The sequence below is a fragment of the Solea solea genome, chromosome 9 (assembly GCF_958295425.1).
Source record: "Solea solea chromosome 9, fSolSol10.1, whole genome shotgun sequence".
NCBI classification, from domain to species: Eukaryota; Metazoa; Chordata; class Actinopteri; order Pleuronectiformes; family Soleidae; genus Solea; species Solea solea.
Genome location: NC_081142.1, coordinates 4,374,032 through 4,396,490, shown reverse-complemented (window position 1 = coordinate 4,396,490; position 22,459 = coordinate 4,374,032). Strand labels below are relative to the sequence as shown.

The window sequence follows — 22,459 nt, the reverse complement described above, 5'->3', positions numbered from 1 at the left end:
ACTGCACTGAGCACACACTCTGTCTCTCTCCTATATGACACTAAAGATGATATACATAAGAAATGTATGACATTAAGACATAAAATGACCATGGTGTGTCACCACAGATTGTGGAAGTATGCTGAACTGAAGTACTGGCTTCATAATTGTGCCAACACAGTATTTATAAAATGTATTTTTTATTGAAAAGCCTTTTAGTCCACCACCCACCCAGTAACCCAGCTCATAGCACTTCAACACATGCAATGCCAGCAGAGCAGCTACAAATACCAGACCGAAAAAGTCGTAACCTTTTCAAAAATGTCTCGACCAGAGGAGAAAAACAGTAGACCGTGCACAATCTGCAGATCGGATTTGCAGATGACCAAAAAACTCAAGAAAATAAATAAAATAAAATGAGTCATTCATATTTTTAAAAACTATAGTTTGGACTATTTTCACAATATGAATAAAAGCTATAAAAACCTTTCTATTTTGTTTTATAAGGGATATTTTATTTAATCTACTTTACTTTTCATTTATATATTTACTTCTTTCTTTCTTGTTTTCTGTTTATCTCTTAATCTGGCATGGAGCAACTGTGTGACCTCAGGGATTAATAAAGTGTTCTGATTCAGATTCTGATAGAGAAGTTATCATAACCACAAATCATGCATCAAACAAACAGAGGCGTACGTTTAGAGTTTAACTGTGACAGGAAACTCTCAGCTCTGTCTTTAACTTGTAAAGAATCTCTTCTTGTTGCATCAATAATTATGTTCACACGGAGGCAGCGTTGTATTTTATTTAATTTTATTTTTGATTATTGATTGAATACATTTCCAAGCAGAGAAGCAGACTTATTATGTTATTTAAAATATATTTAATATAAGCAAGGCTTAGCATGCAAGTTATGCAGCACAACAGCACAGTTGTTACATGCATTTAAGAAACATCATGCAGTACTGAATCGATCCAGCGTCTACTGTCTGGTATCTTGGTGTACCAGTACAAAAGCACTCCTTGCGGTCCTGGCTTAATGTGTGACACCACGCCATATGCCTTCCCATCTCCACAGACTAATGGACCACCAGAGTCTCCCTGCAAGCATATAAACAGTTTGCAGTGATTATTTCAGCAATATTTAAAATGTTGTTAATCATTTTTATGAACTAATGCATATGATCATTTTACCATACCTCAGCCGGTCCGTTGTCTCCTTTAGAGCAGTAGCAGTGTTCTATACGACACTGCTCATTGTCAATGAGCGTTACATTGACTTCCATGAGCTTCACAGACGTATACCTTGAGTTTTCGTCATATCTTCCCCAGCCGGTGACAGAACAATTTGTTGGCAGAGAGGGACTGTTCTTGTCTGCCATGGCAATGGGTTTCACCGTTCTACTGATGTTTGCCTTGGAGCTTAACTGGAGGAAAAGAGAGTTTGGAAAATGTGAAGAAAAAAAACAAACAAAAGAAATAGTTCAAACCTCTCCACTGCTCACTAATTCATCTATTTGCTTGTTTTATCCTGTAGTGATATTACTGCGTAGCTACAATATTGCAAGCGTCCTTTTCAGTCTTTCTAACCTTGAGAATCATTATGTCGTTCTCATTGGATGTGTAGTCTTTATGTGGAAAGACCTTTGCCACAGATATAGTCTGTACATCCTTTCGATGATGGTAATTGTGAAGTCCTAGTATGGCGTTGTATGATCTGAAAAAACAAGGAAAGAAAAGCTGTCTGAGCTTAAACACATTTTTTGTATTCACAAAAAAACAAAGAAAAACGATTTGCCAGATCTAACATTTGAGTCCGGGTGGTTGTCGGGATAAGAAGTCTCAACAAAGGCCTCAGAAATGAAATACATACACTGAGTTGTATTGGCAGTGGCCTGCAGTCATTACAAAATCCTCAGTGAGAAGGAAGCCGCCGCAGTATTTTATGCCATCTTTCGTGCGCACCTCCAAAAGCACCATGTATGGCCTACTATGTGGCACCACTTCATGGCCTCCAATGATTTCCCCCGTGTGAACTGAAAAGCATGGATTGGAGACCAGTGATCATACTCCTCATGTCCTTAATAACGGACCAGAGAATTATACAGTGTATACATATTTATCTTTGTACTTCCCGTGTTCCACCTAATGTGTTTACACTGACCTGGAGTAAAAAAAAAAAAGGTGAATTCAAACTTACCTTGCCCATGAAGAGACAGTGTGATTATCAGCACAACCAGTTCACAGTGGAGGAACATGGTGAGATCACAGTGCAGCTCAACCACTGAAGGACGCGCCGTCTTTACATGCATTTAAGTACTTCCTCATGGGTGGATAGAGACAGCGCTATGACACACACACACACACACAAACACAAACACAAACATTCAACCTTAATAGACCTATGGCAATGATGGACAGACATTAACTCTACCTTGCAAAAGTATTACCACAGTTGCAGTTATACAACAAACAGTCGATTCACAGACAATAGATTGTACCTACCCTAAAAACACAAAAAATAGTAACCACAAAAATGCAAAATGTGCAAGAGAAAAGTGTCTGACTTATCTTGACCCGTTTCCTTGTTGAAGCTCAAGAGTTTGAGACTCTTGGTTTTACATTTGCCCACTTTTAAAGATCTGCCTGAAGGTTATAGAATTTATTCAGTCATCAGAATGTTCATTTGTCGTTATTTAGGGTCTGAAGTGGTGGATTTTTTGTTCACGCTTATTGCTTTCATTACCCTGTTCTCATATCAATACCTTTAATGCTCTACTTTTTTTCACAGATATTTGACATTTCCATGAATCTGATATTAGACAGTTCATGTCTGAGCATCAATCAGACCAGTGCAGTGATTATTATTGGTCATAATTATGATCTGGTCTGTGTGGTGGCAGTTGTAGCTTTGAAGAACTCCATTGGTAATCCATGTTCAAAGCTGTGGCTTTCTCAGAGAAGCCTCTCTGTCTGTCACACGGCCCCAAAGGTAACAAAATATTCTGATGTTAACATGTCATAAGACAGTGCATAAGACACAAAATAGGATTTGTTTGAAAGTGTGGTTCAGGGAACTTACAGTGAAATGCGACCCCCGAGCCACTGGAGGAATGAAGAAGCATTAGGCTTCTGTTGAGGGCAGTATCGTTTTTATAAACTATAGCTTCATAGCAAGAGAATATTTGAGTCTATTTCTTTCTTTTAGGGTAGAGAGCTGATCTATTGTACAAACACCATTTGCAGACGTTCCACAAGACAGTGTTTCTCACTTTTTGGTATTTCATCATCTGCAGTACACAATATTGTGAAAAAGGTAAAGGCTAATGGTAAAAAAAAATGCTGCTGACTATGCAGGTATATTGGGCCCTCAGGTGGAATTATGAGAAACGGTCATGATAGTTTGAAGGACATAGCCGCATGCTTCACGCATCAATTTTCCTTTAGTCTTACAATATGTCATCCTCACATTTTTTGCGTGTGACATATAATAAATCGACTGCAAATGTAAAATGTACACAAACTATTTTTAATTTTAGCAAACAGTGATGCAATGTAGAGGTGGTTGCTATAGTATATATAATATTATTCTAACAGGAATAGTAATAGTAACAGGATTAGCCCAAGATGAAGAGGTGATTGATTTCCTGAAGAAGTATGGTGCCATTCAGTGCACTGTTTTGGTTGATGATGAGTCCTCTGAGTTTCATAAAAACCTGATCGTCGAATACTCCAGTGGCTCAGCTATAGAAGCTTTGGAGTCACTATTACCCTATAGACACACACCAAAAGATGACCCCAATGTTGTGTATAATGTTCAGACCTTACGTAGTGTTTACACTTCCAAGCTAGGTAGCAGTGCTACTAAAACCTACCTAACAGAGCTAAAAGAGGGCACAACACGACTTAGATTTTGGGCGAACAGATAAAGTGGCCCATCACATTAAGCTTTCAGAGGAGACTCCTTTTAAGCAGTGGCCTCGGCCTATACATCCAGCTGATGTTGAAGCTGTTCGCAAGCATATCCAAGAGCTCCTCGATGCTGGGGTAATAAGGGAATCAGAGTCACCTTTTTCGTCCCCAATTGTGGTGGTCAGAAAGAAGAACCGTACCGTCCGACTATGCATCGATTATCGCAAGCTGAACCTGCAGACGATAAAGGATGCATATGCGCTTCCCAGCTTGATGACCTTTTCTCTGCACTTTCAGGTTCTCAGTGGTTTTCGGTCCTTGATTTGAAGTCTGGATATTACCTGATTGAAGTTGAAGAGAGAGACAAATCCAAGACAGCATTTGTATGCCCTCTTGGGTTTTGGGAATTTAATAGGATGCCTCAGGGTGTGACTAACGCACCAAGTACTTTTCAAAGGTTAATGGAAAAATGTATGGGTGACATGCATTTGAGGGAGGTCTTGGTTTTCCTTGACGACCTGATCATCTTCTCAAAGACGTTGGAGGAGCATGAAGCCCGACTCATGAAGGTTCTTGGTCGTCTTAAGGAGTTTGGCCTCAAGTACTCTGGGTTAGGGTACTCTAACATCGTGAAACCTCTGCACGGCCTAACTTCTGGGTACCCATCTCCACACAAGAAATCCAATTTGAAACAAAAAACTGATCAGACTTACCATAACCCAAAGGAACTCTTTGGAGGTTGGTGGACACCAGTTTGTCAGCAGGCATTCGAGCAGGTCATTGAAGCACTTACCACTGCTCCTGTATTGGGTTTCGCTGATCCTCAAAAGCCATATGTACATCACACTGATGCCAGCACCAGCGGCCTTGGAGCCGTTCTTTATCAAGAACAGGAAGGTCAGCTCCGCGTCATAGCTTATGCGAGCAGAGGGCTATCATGGAGCGAGAGACGATACCCAGCCCATAAGCTGGAATTTTTGGCACTTAAGTCGTCAGTTGCTGAAAAATTCTGTGACTATCTCTATGGTAATCACTTTACTGTAGTTACTGACAGCAACCCATTGACGTATATTTTGACAACTGCAAAACTTGATGCAACAAGTTACAGATGGCTTGCAGCATTGTCTACTTTTACATTCAAACTTGTGTACAGAACTGGAAAACAAAACACCGATGCCGACGGACTGTCGCGCAGACCCCATGGCGAACTGTTAGACGATTCCAAATCACAGAAAGAGAGGGAGCGAATTTGTCAGTTCACTCGCGACCATCTCTCTGACCCGGACAATATTGATGCAGTTGACCACGCTGTCGTTCAAGCTATTTGTGAGAGAAAGCTTGTCTACAGTGACAAACTTGATGTCCACGGTTGTGCGACTTTGGTTGAAACTCTTACCACCTCCACAAGAGCTGTACCTGATAGCTATGGGAAAGAGGATCAGATTGGAGGTTTGCCGGTCATCCCTCACTTAACTGAGGATGAGTTGGCAAGCAAACAAAGAGCAGATCAGTGTTTAAGACATGTCATTCTTCAGCTTGAGTGTGGGCAGAAGCCACCCCCCACACTAAGGAGCGAACTTCCAGAACTCCCACTCTTGTTGAGAGAGCTACAGCGTCTTGAGCTCTTCAATAATGTGCTTTACCGGAGACGGCAGGTCAGCTCACAGACATCTTATCAGCTGGTCTTGCCAGCTGAGCTCCGTGACATGGTTTTGACGAGCTTACATGATCACATGGGACACATGGGGGCTGATCGTACCTTAGATCTCGTAAGAACAAGATTCTTTTGGCCCAAGATGGCTTTAGACGTTGAAAGGATGGTGAAAACCTGTGGCAGATGTGTACACCAAAAGGCGTTGCCTGAGAAAGCAGCGCCGTTAGTCAATATCAACACGATACGGCCTCTTGAGTTGCTTTGCGTGGATTTCCTTTCTTTGGAACCCGACAGCAGTAGAACAAAGGACATCCTTGTCATTACAGATCACTTTACCAAGTTCGCTGTAGCCATCGAATGTCTGTGTGGTGGCAGTTGTAGCTTTGAAGAACTCCATTGGTAATCCATGTTCAAAGCTGTGGCTTTCTCAGAGGAGCCTCTATGTCTGTCAGACTTCCCCAAAGGTAACAAAATATTCTGATGTTAACATGTCATAAGACTTGATTGATTAGAAGATTTGAAAGTGTGGTTCAGGGAACTTACAGTGAAATGGGTCCCTGAGCCACTGGAGGAATGAAGAAGCCATTAGGCTTCTGTTGAGGGCAGTATCGTTTTTATAAACTATAGCTTCATAGCAAGAGAGTATTTGAGTCCATTTCTTTCTTTTAGGGTAGAGAGCTGATCTTTTGTACAAACACCATTTGCAGACGTTCCACAAGACAGTGTTTCTCACTTTTTGGTATTTCATCATCTGCAGTACACAATATTGTGAAAAAGATAAAGGCTATAACCACCAATGTAGAGGTGGTTGCTATGGTATATACAGTATAATATTATTCTCCACTCTCCCACTTGGGCAGTCTTGTGTCTTTTAGCTGTTCCTAGGACTTTGCTCTTCTGGACAGAGACACAGCTGCTGTTCCTGGAAACTGCTGGAGCGATGCTTTCCCAATTTGAGTTAGAGCCCTTAGTACTCCTCTTACCACTGGGACCACAGTTGCCTTCACTTCACACATATTCACCCACATAACTCTTCTTCTAGCCCTTCTTCTGGATGTTGTTGTTGACTGGGATTGCCAGATCTCTCACCACTGCTGTTTATCAACCACATCTACTGTATGTCCAGTTGATTTGCCACCTACAGGTTGTCTGTCTGGATCTTTAAGTCTCACAGGCAACGTAGCGCTACTATTCTTAATCACCTTTTGTTGGCATCTTCCATCTTGACCCTGGGACCTCCAGTTCTTGCTGTATGCAGATGCGATGATTTCAACCACATCTTACACCCTGCCCTGCAGCTCTTTTGATCTGGTGTTTAGGGCCATGATTTCTGCCTCTATGCTGTCTTTCAGTCCAGTCATCTCTAGCCATTGATGTGTTTATCCAATTTCTAATATCTGTTGGTGGTGTAACATGCCATGTAAGGGCTTGTCCACAGATGTTTGCCCCTCTGGCACCTCGTCGAATGGAATGAAATAAATGAAATTCTGCTCAATATATATTTTATCTCTTTATGAAAAGCAGTACATTCTATCATTTTGACAAGCTGCAACTGATTAAGTGATGAAAAAGTGAGGCAGGCTTGCCAGTGAGAGAAATCTAGTCTCTGTTGGGCTGGAACAAGTGCACTGAAGTCAGGCTGAAAGTCTGAGTTGGATATGCGAAGGACAGCTGACAGGTGATCGTCAGTAACAGGGTCTATACCTGGATTTGTTCCACTTTCACATATGTAGGCTGATGCCAAGAGAACCAACCTCTGAGTATGCACCTCCTCATGTGTGGAAAGTTCTCTTCATTAAGAGAAGAATAGAAATCTAACAGCGACACGGACTGTACGTGCTTTGCCAGTATCGCATCAGACTGCCGGTCAATGAGTCTGAGCTTAACGCAATGAGGTGCATTATCCACAGTGCAAGTGAAAGGGAGAAGACATCACATGTATTTCTCTAACCCTGGACATCCCTCGGTTGTAACATATGTCAATTTGTCCTCTGTAATCTCCAAGTCTTTCATTATCCCACGTACAAAGATGAGTAACTATAGGTTCACAGTTCACACCCACCCAGTAACCCAGCTCATAGCACTTCAACACATGCGATGCCAGCAGAGCAGCTACAAATACCAGACCGAAAAAGTCGTAACCTTTTCAAAAATGTCTCGACCAAAGGAGAAAAACAGTAGACTGTGCACAATCTGCAGATCGGATTTGCAGGTGACAAAAAACTCAAGAAAATAAATAAAATAAAATGAGTCATTCATATTGTTATAAACTATATTTTGGACTATTTTCACAATATGAATAAAAGCTATAAAAAAAAAATTCTATTTTGTTTTACAAGGGGTATTTTATTTAATCTACCTTACTTTTCATTTATATAATTACTTCTTTCTTTCTTGTTTTCTGTATATCTCTTAATCTGGCATTGAGCAACTGTGTGACCTCAGGGATTAATAAAGTGTTCTGATTCCGATTCTGATAGAGAAGTTATCGTAACCACGAATCATGCATCACGCAAACAGAGGCGTACGTTTAGAGTTTAACTGTGACAGGAAACTCTCAGCTCTGTCTGTAACTTGTAAAGAATCTCTTCTTGTTGCATCAATAATGTTCAAACGGAGGCTGCGTTGTATTTTATTTTAATTTATTTTTGATTATTGATTGAATACATTTCCAAGCAGAGAAGCAAACTTATTATGTTATTTGAATATATTTAATATAAGCAAGGCTTAGCATGCAAGTTATGCAGCACAACAGCACAGTTGTTACATGCATTTAAGAAACATCAAGCAGAACTGAATCGATCCAGCGTCTACTGTCTGGTATCTTGGTGTACCAGTACAAAGGCACTCCTGGCGGTCCTGGCTTAATGTGTGACACCACGCCATATGCCTTCCCATCTCCACAGACTAATGGACCACCAGAGTCTCCCTGCAAGCATACAAACAGTTTGCAGTGATTATTTCAGCAATATTTAAAATGTTGTTAATCATTTTTATGAACTAATGCATATTATCATTTTACCATACCTTAGCCGGTCCGTTGTCTCCTTTAGAGCAGTAGCAGTTTTCCATAAGACACTGCTCATTGTCAATGAGCGTTACATTGACTTCTCTGAGCGTCAAAGAATTATGCGAGTTTTTGCCATCTCTTCCCCAGCCGGTGACAGAACAATTTGTTGGCAGACAGGGACTGTCTTTGTCTGCCATGGCAATGGGTTTCACCGTTCTACTGATGTTTGCCTTGGAGCTTAACTGGAGGAAAAGAGAGATAAGAAAATGTGAAGAAAAAAAACCAACAAAATAAATAGTCCAAACCTCTCTACTGCTCACAAATTCATGTATTTGCTTGTTTTATCCTGTAGTTGTATAACTGCGTAGCTACAATATTGCAAGCATCCTTTTCAGTCATCTTGTCTTTCTAACCTTAAGAATCATTATGTCGTTCTCATAATATCTGTAGTCTTTATGTGGAAAGATCTTTGTCACAGATATATTCTGTGCATCCTTTGCATCATGGTAATTGTGAAGTCCTAGTATGGCGTTGCATGATCTGAAAAAACAAGGAAAGAAAAGCTGTCTGAGCTTAAACACATTTTTTCACAAAAAAACAAAGAAAAACGATATGCCAGATCTAACATTTGAGTCCGGGTGGTTATCGGGATAAGAAGTCTCAACAAAGGCCTCAGAAATGAAATACATACACTGAGTTGTATTGGCAGTGGCCTGCAGTCATTACAAAATCCTCAGTGAGAAGGAAGCCGCCGCAGTGTTTTGTTATGCCATCTTCTGTGCGCAGCTCCAAAAGCACCATGTATGGCCTACTATGTGGCACCACGTCATGGCCTCCAATGATTTCCCCCGTGTGAACTGAAAAGCATGGATTGGAGACCAGTGATCATACTCCTCATGTCCTTAATAACGGACCAGAGAATTATACAGTGTATACATATTTATCTTTGTACTTCCCGTGTTCCACCTAATGTGTTTACACTGACCTGGAGTAAAAAGAAAAAGGTGAATTCAAACTTACCTTGCCCATGAAGAGACAGTGTGATTATCAGCACAACCAGTTCACAGTGGAGGAACATGGTGAGATCACAGTGCAGCTCAACCACTGAAGGACGCACCGTCTTTACATGCATTTAAGTACTTCCTCATGGGTGGATAGAGAGAGCACTATTACACACACACACACACACACACACACACTCAACCTTATTAGACCTATGGCAATGATGGACAGACATTAACTCTACCTTGCAAAAGTATTACCACAGTTGCAGTATTCAACAAACAGTCGATTCACAGACAAAAGAGGGACACAAAAAATAGTAACCACAAAAATGCAAAATGTGCAAGAGAAAAGTGTCTGACTCATCTTGACCTGTTTCCTTGTTGAACCTCAAGAGTTTGAGACTCTTGGTTTTACATTTGCTCACTTTTAAAGATCTGCCTGAAGGTTATAGAATTTATTCAGTCATCAGAATGTTCATTTGTCGTTATTTAGGGTCTGAAGTGGTGGATTTTTTGTTCACACTCATTGCTTTCATTACCCTGTTCTCATATCTATACCTTTAATGCTCTACTTTTTTTCACAGATATTTGACATTTCCATGAATCTGATATTAGACAGTTCATGTCTGAGCATCAATCAGACCAGTGCAGTGATTATTATTGGTCATAATTATGATCTGGTCTGTGTGGTGGCAGTTGTAGCTTTGAAGAACTCCATTGGTAATCCATGTTCAAAGCTGTGGCTTTCTCAGAGAAGCCTCTCTGTCTGTCACACGGCCCCAAAGGTAACAAAATATTCTGATGTTAACATGTCATAAGACAGTGCATAAGACACAAAATAGGATTTGTTTGAAAGTGTGGTTCAGGGAACTTACAGTGAAATGCGACTCCCGAGCCACTGGAGGAATGAAGAAGCATTAGGCTTCTGTTGAGGGCAGTATCGTTTTTATAAACTATAGCTTCATAGCAAGAGAGTATTTGAGTCCATTTCTTTCTTTTAGGGTAGAGAGCTGATCTATTGTACAAACACCATTTGCAGACGTTCCACAAGACAGTGTTTCTCACTTTTTGGTATTTCATCATCTGCAGTACACAATATTGTGAAAAAGGTAAAGGCTAATGGTAAAAAAAAATGCTGCTGACTATGCAGGTATATTGGGCCCTCAGGTGGAATTATGAGAAACGGTCATGATAGTTTGAAGGACATAGCCGCATGCTTCACGCATCAATTTTCCTTTAGTCTTACAATATGTCATCCTCACATTTTTTGCGTGTGACATATAATAAATCGACTGCAAATGTAAAATGTACACAAACTATTTTTAATTTTAGCAAACAGGGATGCAATGTAGAGGTGGTTGCTGTGGTATAAACAGTATAATTTTATTCTCCACTCGCCCACTTGGGCAGTCTTGTGTCTTTTAGCTGTTCCTAGGACTGTGCTCTTCTGGACAGAGATCTCAGCTGCTGTTCCTGGAAACTGCTGGAGCGATGCTTTCCCAATTTGAGTTAGAGCCCTTAGTACTCCTCTTACCACTGGGACCACAGTTGCCTTCACTTCACACATATTCACCCACATAACTCTTCTTCTAGCCCTTCTTCTGGATGTTGTTGTTGACTGGGATTGCCACATCTCTCACCACTGCTGTTTATCAACCACATCTATGTCCAGTTGATTTGCCACCTACAGGTTGTCTGTCTGGATCTTTAAGTCTCCCAGGCAACGTAGCGCTACTATTCTTAATCACCTTTTGTTGGCATCTTCCATCTTGACCCTGGGACCTCCAGTTCTTACTGTATGCAGATGCGATGATTTCAGCCACATCTTACACCCTGCCCTGCAGCTCTTTTGATCTGGTGTTTAGGGCCATGATTTCTGCCTCTATGCTGTCTTTCAGTCCAGTCATCTCTAGCCATTGATGTGTTTTTCCAATTTCTAATATCTGTTGGTGGTGTAACATGCCATGTAGGGGCTTGTCCACAGATGTTTGCCCCTCTGGCACCTCGTCGAATGGAATGAAATAAATGAAATTCTGCTCAATATTTATTTTATCTCTTTATGAAAAGCAGTACATTCTATCATTTTGACAAGCTGCAACTGATTAAGTGATGAGAAAGTGAGGCAGGCTTGCCAGTGAGAGAAATCTAGTCTCTGTTGGGCTCGAACAAGTGCACGGAAGTCAGGCTGAAAGTCTGAGTTGGATATGCGAAGGACAGCTGACAGGTGATCGTCAGTAACAGGGTCTATACCTGGATTTGTTCCACTTTCACATATGTTGGCTGATGCCAAGAGAACCAACCTCTGAGTATGCACCTCCTCATGTGTGGAAAGTTCTCCTCATTAAGAGAAGAATAGAAATCTAACAGCGACACAGACTGTACGTGCTCTGCCAGTATCGCATCAGACTGCCGGTCAATGAGTCTGAGCTTAACACAATGAGGTGCATTATCCACAGTGTAAGTGAAAGGGAGAAGAAATCACATGCATTTCTCTAATCCTGGACAACCCTCGGTTGTAACATATGTCAATTTGTCCTCTGTAATCTCAAGGTCTTTCATTATCCCACGTACAAAGATGAGTAACTATAGGTTCACAGTTTTGCAGCTGAAGCTCCAGGTTTCCCACAATGAGCTTGATCCTCCTTGTTAGGTTTGCCTGGAGAGGGTTCCATGCCCACTCTTCATTAGTCAAGTTTTTGTATTTCTCTGCGTGTTTAGTCTCGTGATGGCGATCCAAATTGTAATCTTTAAACACCACAACCTGTTCTCCACAAGGTTTTTGAAAAACTATGCCTTCACGAAGGGCGGACTTCCCAATTTTCGTTATATTACTGGACCTCCAACATCACTAAAATACTAATTCAGAATGATAATGTAGCACCTGGCGAGGATGGAGGCCTCTTCTGCTCGCTTTTCACTTTGGTCTATCGTCTGCTCCAAACTGCCTCTCTCCATTAAAGAATCTACCCAATTGTGAGCAACACCCTTAGAATATGGAGCCAGTTTAGGAAGCATTGCAGTTTGCACACATCTTCAACTCGGTCCCAAGCTCTCCACAACTATGAATTCTTACCATCCTGCTCTGACTCAGCTTTCAAACTCTGGCATGAAAAAGGTGTGCAGACAATCAATGACTTGTGTATGAATGATATTTTTGCCTCATTCACAGACTTGGCGGCCAAATTCTCCCTTCCAAGTAGGAAAAGGAAATTAAAGCATCTTTATTGTCATTATACAACTGGTATTGCACAACGAAATGTTGAGGTCAGCTCGAGTCACCTATTCTGTTATTTTAAAATCAGGCACTTTATAGTAAGGCATTTTCCACATTTCCCTAAACGTCTCCCTTATTCAGAGATGGATTCTCTCTTGCAGAGAGACACAGAAAAAAGAAGAACTCAATAACGTCACATTTGAAACATTAAACCTACTTAGCTAACTTTACTTAAATCTGTTTGGGAAAATGACCTTGGCCTGATCATATCGAATGACCAGTGGAAATAGTTCCTCACCCAAGTGTATAGCTCTTCAATATGTGCAAGACAAAACCTTATTCAGTGCAAAATACTACATAGGGTCCATTTGGTGCAAACAATCTCCCGCAGATTACCTTCACATGCTCTGGACATGCCCATGGTTAAAATGCCAAAATTCTTTAAACCTTTGGAATATGCTCTGGTGTGACTGTAGCTGCTTCCTCTCTGACTGGCCTTTTTTGCATTACAACCAAATCGTCTCTTTATGTCATTGCTTTCACCGCTCTCCTGGCGAGAAGGCTTATTCTACTCAAATGGATACATGCCGCCTCTCCACCCACTTATAATAAATGGATACAGGAGATAATGCATTAGAAAAAACTATATTGACACTTTAGGAATAACCCTATATTTAATTTTTTACTTATATCCCTGTGTGTGTGGTTGTGTGAATGTAGGGGTAAATGACTGTTTCCTTTTGAAAAAAAAAAAAATGCACCTGTGAGGTCATTCAAACTAACACACACGGCTTCAAAATAAAAGCATGAATGATTTTCATGCATCTACAGTCTAACTTAGCAGGTCATCACCATCTTCCCTATGTCGTGACTTTGAGTCTCCTTTCTTCCACTTAGTGTACAATCTTCGGGTGCTGGACTTAAGGTGAAACCTTCCATGCATGCTGAGGAGCTTCCTTACCTTGATGCCAGTGGCCTCACTTGCTATCTTCAAGCTATTGGCCAAAGGGTATCTATGACTGGCAAGACATAGATGGGAAATAATGGCGTGGATCTTGTTCTGACCATTCAGCAAACTCTTGAGGACAATTCTCAGTCAGTGTAGGTATATCTCCTGCGGCAGATCTCCTTGGGAGCTCTTCAAATGCCTGTTGGATCCCAGGTCCAAAGCCCAATCCAAATGCCAGTGATCTAAAAATCTAACAGACATAATAATAAGAACAACAAAGTTAGAGGTGAACGTTCACAGTCTAGAATCAAACCATTCCCTCCTATAAAAGTCATCAAAATGTATTGAAAGAAGCACAGTGCAATGTACACGTTAAATAAGGGGAAGAGAAGAAGGTGCAGGAGGATGAGAGAGGAAAAGAATGAAGAGGGTTTTGTTTTTTGATACGAGTTTCTGGAGTCCAGTGTAGTAATGGAAATTACAGCAAGAGATGCAGAGAGGAATTTCCTTGGTAGAACGGGGTCTTCACCATTACTCCATCACTTTTATGAGGACCATGAGGCAGAGGAGGCTTACTGGTTTAGCCATTGAGCACAGCAACAAGGACAAAGGGAGAATGTAATAGCAGCCATAATAAAGCGATGTATTATCATTATTATCATTATTATTATTATTATTATTATTATTGTTATTATTATTTAAAAAAGGAAAATTATAACAATAGCAGTCAACAGGAACACACTCCTGCATCAGTCATAATTGACTGAAAGGAAATCCCATAAGGAGACAGAGGGTTTAAGGCCTTCTGGTCCTGCTGATGTGACACAGTATGGGTTCAGTGATTATCCTGATGTGTTCTGTCTCTTGCTGTTTCTGTTCTCTCAAGGTTTGTATTTACATGATGCCAGTGATTTCTGATTGTCCCCAAAGTCTTATTATGGGGGCTGAGTAGGTGGAGAGATGTTCATGCCTAAGTGTTCTGAGGTAAGACACTTCAAAAAGAAAAAAAACAGTTCCTGGCTCCTCTGCTGTCAGCATGTTAATAGGGGTGAATGGAGAGTCAGAAACTGTCAGCACTTAACATGCATGTAAAGGAAATAAAATATCTGTTCTGACTTGTTCTGTCAGCTTAAAAAAAAGTTTAAAATCAAATCAGGTGAAATTCAGCTAAATTCTCTGCTCCTTCAAACACAGCACGCACTTTAGTGGGAACCAAAGCAGCTGAACGTCATTGTTCATCAGTGTTACTACAGAATATTCATTTAAATGCTTGTTCAAAGAACTTGTAGCGAACCAACAATTTCACCATTTTGGTCACAGTTTGTGCACCAACATAACTCGGGCTTACACTCTTGCCCTCTCGCTCCCTCTTACACCATCACTGGTACTTTCAGTCTCACAGCAGGGGACTTTCTATGCTTCTTCGTCTCTACTTCATTTTGTGATCTTTAGGAATTTCAAATCAAGTGCTAGAGCTTTCCTGTGTGTTTTTGCACCAAGGCAAGGTGCACCTTGCCTTGGTGACACCTCAGCTATAAACCAAAGGCAGTAGTGTCAGCCGTTTCCAAGGCCCTGATTATGGAAAAGAGATAAGATGTAAATTGTTTTTAGTTTAAGGGTTATGGTTAAGCATGAACTGGTTAAAGTTAAGGTTAGGGACAATGCTTTGTTTAGGCTGTCCAAATGAATGGAATGTCTTTACAAGGAGAGCTGGACATGCTTGTGTGTGTGTGTGTGTGTAGTCCCTTCGGTAAAGCTGTTTTACTTCTGTCTGGAAACAGTCTTCATCTTCTGACTGTCTTGCCATCATTGATGGCAAGATGGCTTAGCTGCAGTCTGCAGGAATCCAGACTTGTCTTGTAATTTTATGTGGGCAACAAGTGCTCCTGTTTGGTGGCTTCCACCTACAGAAGGCTCGTGTGACACACACATGCTAGTTTTGCATTCTTTGTGCAGACACTCACAGACAAAATACATTATTTCCCTAACCTTTAACCTAACCTTAAAATCACGTCTTAATCCTTAAAAACACCTGTTAAAATTATGTGGAGCAGCCAAAATGTCCCCACAAAGACAATTTAAGACATGTATATACACACAAACTTGTTTTTATATAGAATGTTCTCACAAAGTCTTTGTTGGACCTCACAAAGATATGAATAAGTGCACACACACTCACAGGTAGGCTATTGTCTTCCTCCACAAAAACATTTAGTTTTGGCGATCAACACTGTTGCTCCTCAGTTGATAGGTTGCTAAGAGAAGATTAGTGATGGTCATTTTATTGTGCAGTAAATTGAGCACAGAGCTACATCACCCAAGAGTGATATTTAGCTCTTGGGTGTCCAATATTAAATCGTGTTAATAAAATACAGTACGATTACAGTGATTGTCTTGGTCTATACCAGGGGTCACCAACCTTTTTGAGACCGAGAGCTACCTGAAGGTTAGAGAATAATATGGAGGGCTACCATATTAACATTTTATGCAGTTTACCATTTAAATGATAAATATTATGCATTCAATTGCATACACATTAATTCCAGTGCTTACTCCTAATGATTATCACAGTTTTTATAAACAATATCAAGGACATTTTACTCAGTGATCATATGGATACATACAAGTGAGGTGAAGTGAAATGAGCCCGCGGGCACCTCGTTGGCTGCTCGCGGGCTACCAGGTGCCCGCGGGCACCACGTTGGTGACCACTGGTCTATACTAATCTCTATACAAGGGCGGCCTCTAACCAGTACCACAGTAAAACAGTTGAGCACTTGTAATGCTTTTAAAATCATGATTTACTTTAAAAAAGTAAAACAAAATGAGTGCATTTATTTTAAAGTTTTCTGAATGGCAGTGCAGCTTGGAAGCTATAGCTGGATATACAGACAGAGCTGGCAGTTCATGCTTGGAAAGATTCTGCAGGAATCAGAAGGCATGCTTGGTGTGTACACCTGTGATTTCCATCTAAGAGTTTTCTTCCAAGTCAGGTTTTGACTTTTTATATTCAATTAAAGTTAGATATGTGCTCTTGAAACTAGTCTTGACACTGCATAATAAAAAACCTCCAACAAACTGGAGGAGGATGTAGAATCATAGTGTACTCTCTGCAAACGTGTTCTGTGTGTAGTGCAGCTGTCAAAAGAGTGACAAATCAGATGTAGATGTATCCCTTGTTTTGCTTTCGACTTTCAAGGTATTTTAATAAAGCTGCTCAGTCCAAAGGTGTGTTTATTTTCAATTATAACCTACATGTGCAAATAGCATGAGTTGATATGGCATGAGAGGTATTTATAGCAGACAGTTTGGAATTAATATTTCCAATACAATAAAATTATGGTCTTTCTATGTGACTAGACTATGGGATGCCAGCTGTGTATGTGCTGGACACATTAGATGGGGAAAATAGGAATTTAAGAAATGTCTCTCTTCCACCACAAACACACAGTAAAGACATGATCCACATTTTCACAGTCGGTACATCAGGAAAAAACATCAGTTATGTTGTTAGTACGAGTGCATGCAAACATGTTAGTCTGATTGGGATTTTACGTAATCAAATTCCTCAAAGTCGAACTAAAGGTGTGCTTTCAGACCAGAGCTGTTTGGTACGCTGAAAACGGGCCATAGTCTGTTTCCTCGGATTTGTTTGGGCAGGTGTGAAAGCTCGTCCAAGCTCTTGTCCGCCTGAAAACGTGCGTCTCGGGTTCACTTGCAAGTGGGAAATGCAAAACGAACTATCCAGTGAACCAAACAGAGGAAGTGAGGATAGATGGCTGCCTCCCCTGCTGCTCACACTGGGCAGCTTCTTGTGAAAAACCAATTAGCTTGGAACACCAAAGTAAAACCAGAAAGCCCTAGACTGCATACATTTGGTGTTGCTCCATTGTTTGGTTTTGTGGTGAACAAACTGACGCAAGGGGATGGATTTCCATTTTCAGACGTGGCCAGTTGATGAGCCGGGGTTTTTCCTTCCTGGTCAGTGCTTGTTTTGTGCAATACCACCCCAAAAGAGCAGCTATTTTAACTGCGTAATGTTGTCCATGTGGTTTGGCCTGCTTACAAAAGTGCAGTGTGAAAATGAACCAAACTTTTTCGAACAGCCCTGGTGTGAATGCGCCCTAAAAGACCCAGATAATGCCATTGGCAATTATAACTGCATATATACTTTCAGTCGGACCACAGTTGGACTCAAGCTGGCCTTGGTACTCTGCACATGCACCACAGTTCCCACATGTGACTAATACCTGACAATAAAAGAAGATGCTGGAATAAGACAATGCTGACGGTAAATTACATTTTTTTTTAGATGACGAAGATAAGAAGTTTATACTCTGTATAAAGTTCATGGATGGTAGAAAGATGCTGAAAACACACAGACACAAACAAGAAATCACCCACTACTAACAAGCTTAAAAAGGTGTGTAGCCACCTGGCATAATGGTGGGCACGTCCAGTATTGTGAACTGGGAAAACGACAGTCGTTGACATTAATGCGATTAATGGCGATTAAATATTTGAATCGTTTGACAGCACTAGTACTTAATCATTCTTACTACACTATCACATTTTATCACTTAGACCTACATGACCTTGTGTTGACTTCTCTCACTCACAGCTTGTTAAACAACTTCTTGTATCGTATGTTATTTTGCTCCACCACAACGAGCCCTTGCTTTGTTTGTATTCGTCTCATACTTGGAGGCTGCATTTGGGTCTCAACCACAATCTAATGAGCTCTGGGGTTCAAACCATCATTTCCCCGCAGTGCTTTTGGTCATGTTTCACAGCAGGGGCCCAATGCACTTGTGTACAACCCCCAGTAACGATATAAACCTAAACAGCACAAATACTCAATAAAGCCAGGATTTTCTTATTGCCATGAATCCAACTTCTACTCACGCAACGTGGACAGCAAAAAAAAAAAAAAGGAGAGAGAAAAGAAACAAATCATTTGAATGACATAAATTATGTCAGCTGTATGAGTGTTTTTCTGTTCTGCTTGATCCATTTCAATCCAAAAAACACATGGTGACTATCCACTTTAGACATGGGATTCATATTTAGATGTATCAGATTTAAACCAGGATAATAAGAGGATGGGAATGTTTTTCTTGCCTCCTTTTTTTCATTTTGTGAAAGAGTAAAGCATTTCCAAAAAAATAGTTAGACCTCAATTTTTTGGCAAAAAAAGTGATACCAGTAAAGCTAAAAGCTCTCCTGTCTGAAGGTGAGCTATTCATCAGGTGTTTCGAGAGGAATTGTCACAAATAAACTCATATTTGATTGCGGCAATGGATTACATGTCATCATAAAGTGGCTGTCTATTTTATTCTATTCACAAGTGCTTATATTATAATGTGGTATCAAGGAAGTACAAAATCACATTTTCTTTCAGTCCTGTATAGTTTTCTGTGGTTTTGAAGTTTTTAATTTCACATGGAACACGTTCATTTCAGGGTAAAAAAAATAAAAAATCACACAGGTCAATAAAACAATCAAAAATAAAACACAAAGGCCCCACATAGTGAATGGTGTGAAGGTCTTCTTGTTTTGATGAATGTTTTTATTCTTCTTCCATGAAAAGCCACTTTCCCATGTATTTAAAAGCACTAAACTTGGTGCAGAGGTCCAATTCCTTTGCAAATGTCATCACCAACAAAAGGCAGCCAATTTTCCTGATGGTGGCGCTATAGCAACCCTCTAAATTTCAAATTTTGAAATTTGTTTGACTCCAAATCCGCTCCATTTAATATGAATATTAATATAAAATACACCTCTGTCGTGGATTTGAATTATTTTCATATTCATAAATAAACAGTCATTGTGAACTATATATTGTTCCACACAGACACGCTCCATTATCTACCGCTTTATCCTCAGGTCGCGGGGGGATAAAGCATTCACTCTCACATTCACACCTATGGTCAATTTAGAGTGACCAATTTACCTAATCCCAATAATGCATGTTTTTGGATTGTGGGAGGAAGCCGGAGAAAACCCCCCACACACACAAAGAACATGCAAACTCCATGCAGAAAAGCCCTTGTTCCAACCAGGGCTCGAACGCGGGTCTTCTTGCTGCAAAGGCAAGAGTGCTAACCACTACACCAACCATGTGGCCCATTCTGTAAAATATCTATCATATTTTACTCATACTACTATTTTTATTTAGATATCATGATAGAATATTGTCATATCATTTGATGCTCAAATTACCCACCCCTTCTGAACTTGCCCCCTACTGGCCAGACCAGATACTTGGTGCCCCCAAGGTCATTTGAATTTGAGACCCCGGATAAAGAGTGTCCAGTTAACTGAATCACACAGTGTTTTGCACTGTGAGATGAGTACTTATGTAGACAACATAATATGTGATATAATATATTAACTCACCACCCAGTTTTAACATTTACTCGCAGTAAAGCATCCACACCATCACAGTGTTTGTTTTGCATTCCTTACATTTTACATTTTTTTTAAATGCTGAAAAACCAACAAAGTAATGACTGGACAATCCGTGGTTTCTTCTGAATTATTAATATATAAAAAAAAATCCAAAATGTAAGTCATTTCATTACTCATGTACTGTACGTCTGTAATTGTAAATCAGGCTGAGACATAAGAACCCTCAGGGGATCAAGAGGTCAGTAACTGAAAGCTGCCCCTCACACACATGCACACACAGAGAGAGACACTTGATACCTTGACATTATACACAATCCCTTTGCTGTGTCTCCTCTTCGGGTCGTCTGTCTGAGCTCCAGTGCTCTTACCACAGAGAGCGCCTCTGAAAGAAAAAAAGACGTGTTGGTCAAACAGCATGGAAACCAAAACAGACCTTTGAAACGTCGCCGTCTAAGTTTTCACTGTGGTGCAGGAGAGTTGTGTTAGCAGGCAAAAGGACTAATACAGAACATCAGCCCTTTTCATGGCGAGCTGTGTCGGGTCAGATGTAATTAATAGCAATGGTAAGCTGATATTTGGATGTTCCCTCTAGCACAGTATAGCTGAGGGGAATGATCGAAGTGCCAGATGTAGACAGTGGTATATTGGATTAGAGCATTGACCATATTTCACTTCTGTTTTTACGATGGACTGTGAGTGGAATTTTCTTGTTTTGTTCGCTTGTTTTCTTAGGAGTGAAAAGGAAAATGGAACAGGATGTCAAATCGTGCGGATTAGAGTTGGCCATTTTAAAAGTGTCCCTATCATTTTTTTAATGGCAATATTAAGGACCAGTGTGTAAAAATGAGTGACATGTAAAGGTGAAACCACATATGCAACAACCAGAGGACTCCTTTACTCACCCCTCTCTTTTCCAATCATGCCTGGGAACTATGGTGGCCTTCACTTACCAGAAAGGATGTCGTTCTTCTTCATTTGCATAAAAAACACAAAATGCATGGTCTGACTATTCAGGTTGTTGTAGAAAAGTTCATTAAACAAGTGATTATTAAGTGATTATACACATATAAACATAGGAAATGCATCACATTTCTGCCCCCAAAGGGTTTCAAATTGGACTTTAAAGGAATTTTAATGATATTTTGCAATGTACAGTCATCTTTTTGTGCAAAGCACAAATACCTATGTGGAAAGCCTTTTATTAGGCCAAGTGTCTCAGTGCTAAACTCCCTGAGGTTCACTTTTACACAGGAAACCTTGAAAATATTGGTCCCTCCAGATGGAAAAGGACACTGGTATTTTGGGTATTTGGCTGTGAGTGCGGAGAAGGAAAGGCAAGTATTTGAAGGTACTTGGATTCCTAGTGTACAGACAGGATCAGGATGAAGAAGATGAGAGTGAGAACAATAGAGAGGGTATCTTTACTGTGGCTTGGGGTGGAAGAACACTCAGACAGTCTGTGTTTGTCATTTTGTGAGATTTCTCTATAGAGAAAACAGATGAGCCATTCTTATCTGATGGTTCCCGACAGCTGTGATCAGACAGAAGGGAGGATCAGTTTGTTTTTGTGTGTGAGCATTTGTCTCCTTTTATGTATTGTTTTACTTCCTTTTCTCCCACAGACCACCCTAGTTCCCACAGATGTGCTTAAAACGCTCTGCTGCGTTTGACTGACGCGTCAAACTTCCAACAATAACATCAAAACGAGCCTCTGTCTACTGTCACTGTCACAACCTACCGCTGAAAACTTATGTCAGCGCCATTTAATTGCTGAGCACAGAATCGTTTTTTCGAGCTTCATGCCAGAATAACTTCATTTTTGTTTTGCTCCTCTGCACACCAAAGCTATTGTGACATATTTATTTTCTCCACGATATAGCAAATGTTACCCTGACTTCAACGTTCAAGTCCATCACTAATGGCCGCTATTTATCAGTGTCACACCTGCTGTTTACTGACCTGCCGCTGAATTTTTTTGAAGTTGTTTAAGTCGTTTGAATTAGAAGACACACTCATGTAGATTTTCTAATGCACAAACTGCTGCACATACTCTGCATTTTCATTTGGAAAAGCTTGAGCTAAACTGTGTTTCTTTCTCTGGAAAAGAACAAAACCAAACATTGTATTTCTTTCGTTTGAAATGCTTAGGGGATGAACAACAACCAAGGTCACAGAGTTTTCCTTTAACAGACCTCTCATGTTCTGGCAAAGCAAATCTTGAAATAAAGCAGGATACGGCTGGGAACACACGCAGCTTTGCTTTAAGAACCATCAATAATTGTGAATTAAGCACTTTCAAAATACTAATTGGTGCTAATTTGTCAAT

At 40.4% G+C, this 22,459-nt stretch overlaps 2 protein-coding genes across 2 annotated transcripts; both read right to left on the bottom strand.

Annotated features, from left to right (window-relative positions):
• Positions 1-797: 797 nt before the first annotated feature.
• On the bottom strand, positions 798-2,281 carry LOC131465926 (granzyme D-like). Its single transcript, XM_058638895.1, has 5 exons — positions 2,180-2,281; positions 1,853-2,015; positions 1,570-1,696; positions 1,179-1,406; positions 798-1,080 (listed from the first exon to the last, which is right to left on the bottom strand). Exons 1-5 carry the CDS (start codon positions 2,235-2,237, stop codon positions 925-927), a joined length of 732 nt encoding a protein of 243 aa, XP_058494878.1. The 5' UTR covers positions 2,238-2,281; the 3' UTR covers positions 798-924.
• A 5,889-nt stretch (positions 2,282-8,170) lies between these two features.
• LOC131465885 (granzyme B(G,H)-like) lies at positions 8,171-9,711 on the bottom strand. Its single transcript, XM_058638840.1, has 5 exons — positions 9,576-9,711; positions 9,247-9,412; positions 8,969-9,095; positions 8,573-8,797; positions 8,171-8,474 (listed from the first exon to the last, which is right to left on the bottom strand). Exons 1-5 carry the CDS (start codon positions 9,685-9,687, stop codon positions 8,319-8,321), a joined length of 786 nt encoding a protein of 261 aa, XP_058494823.1. The 5' UTR covers positions 9,688-9,711; the 3' UTR covers positions 8,171-8,318.
• Positions 9,712-22,459: the final 12,748 nt, after the last annotated feature.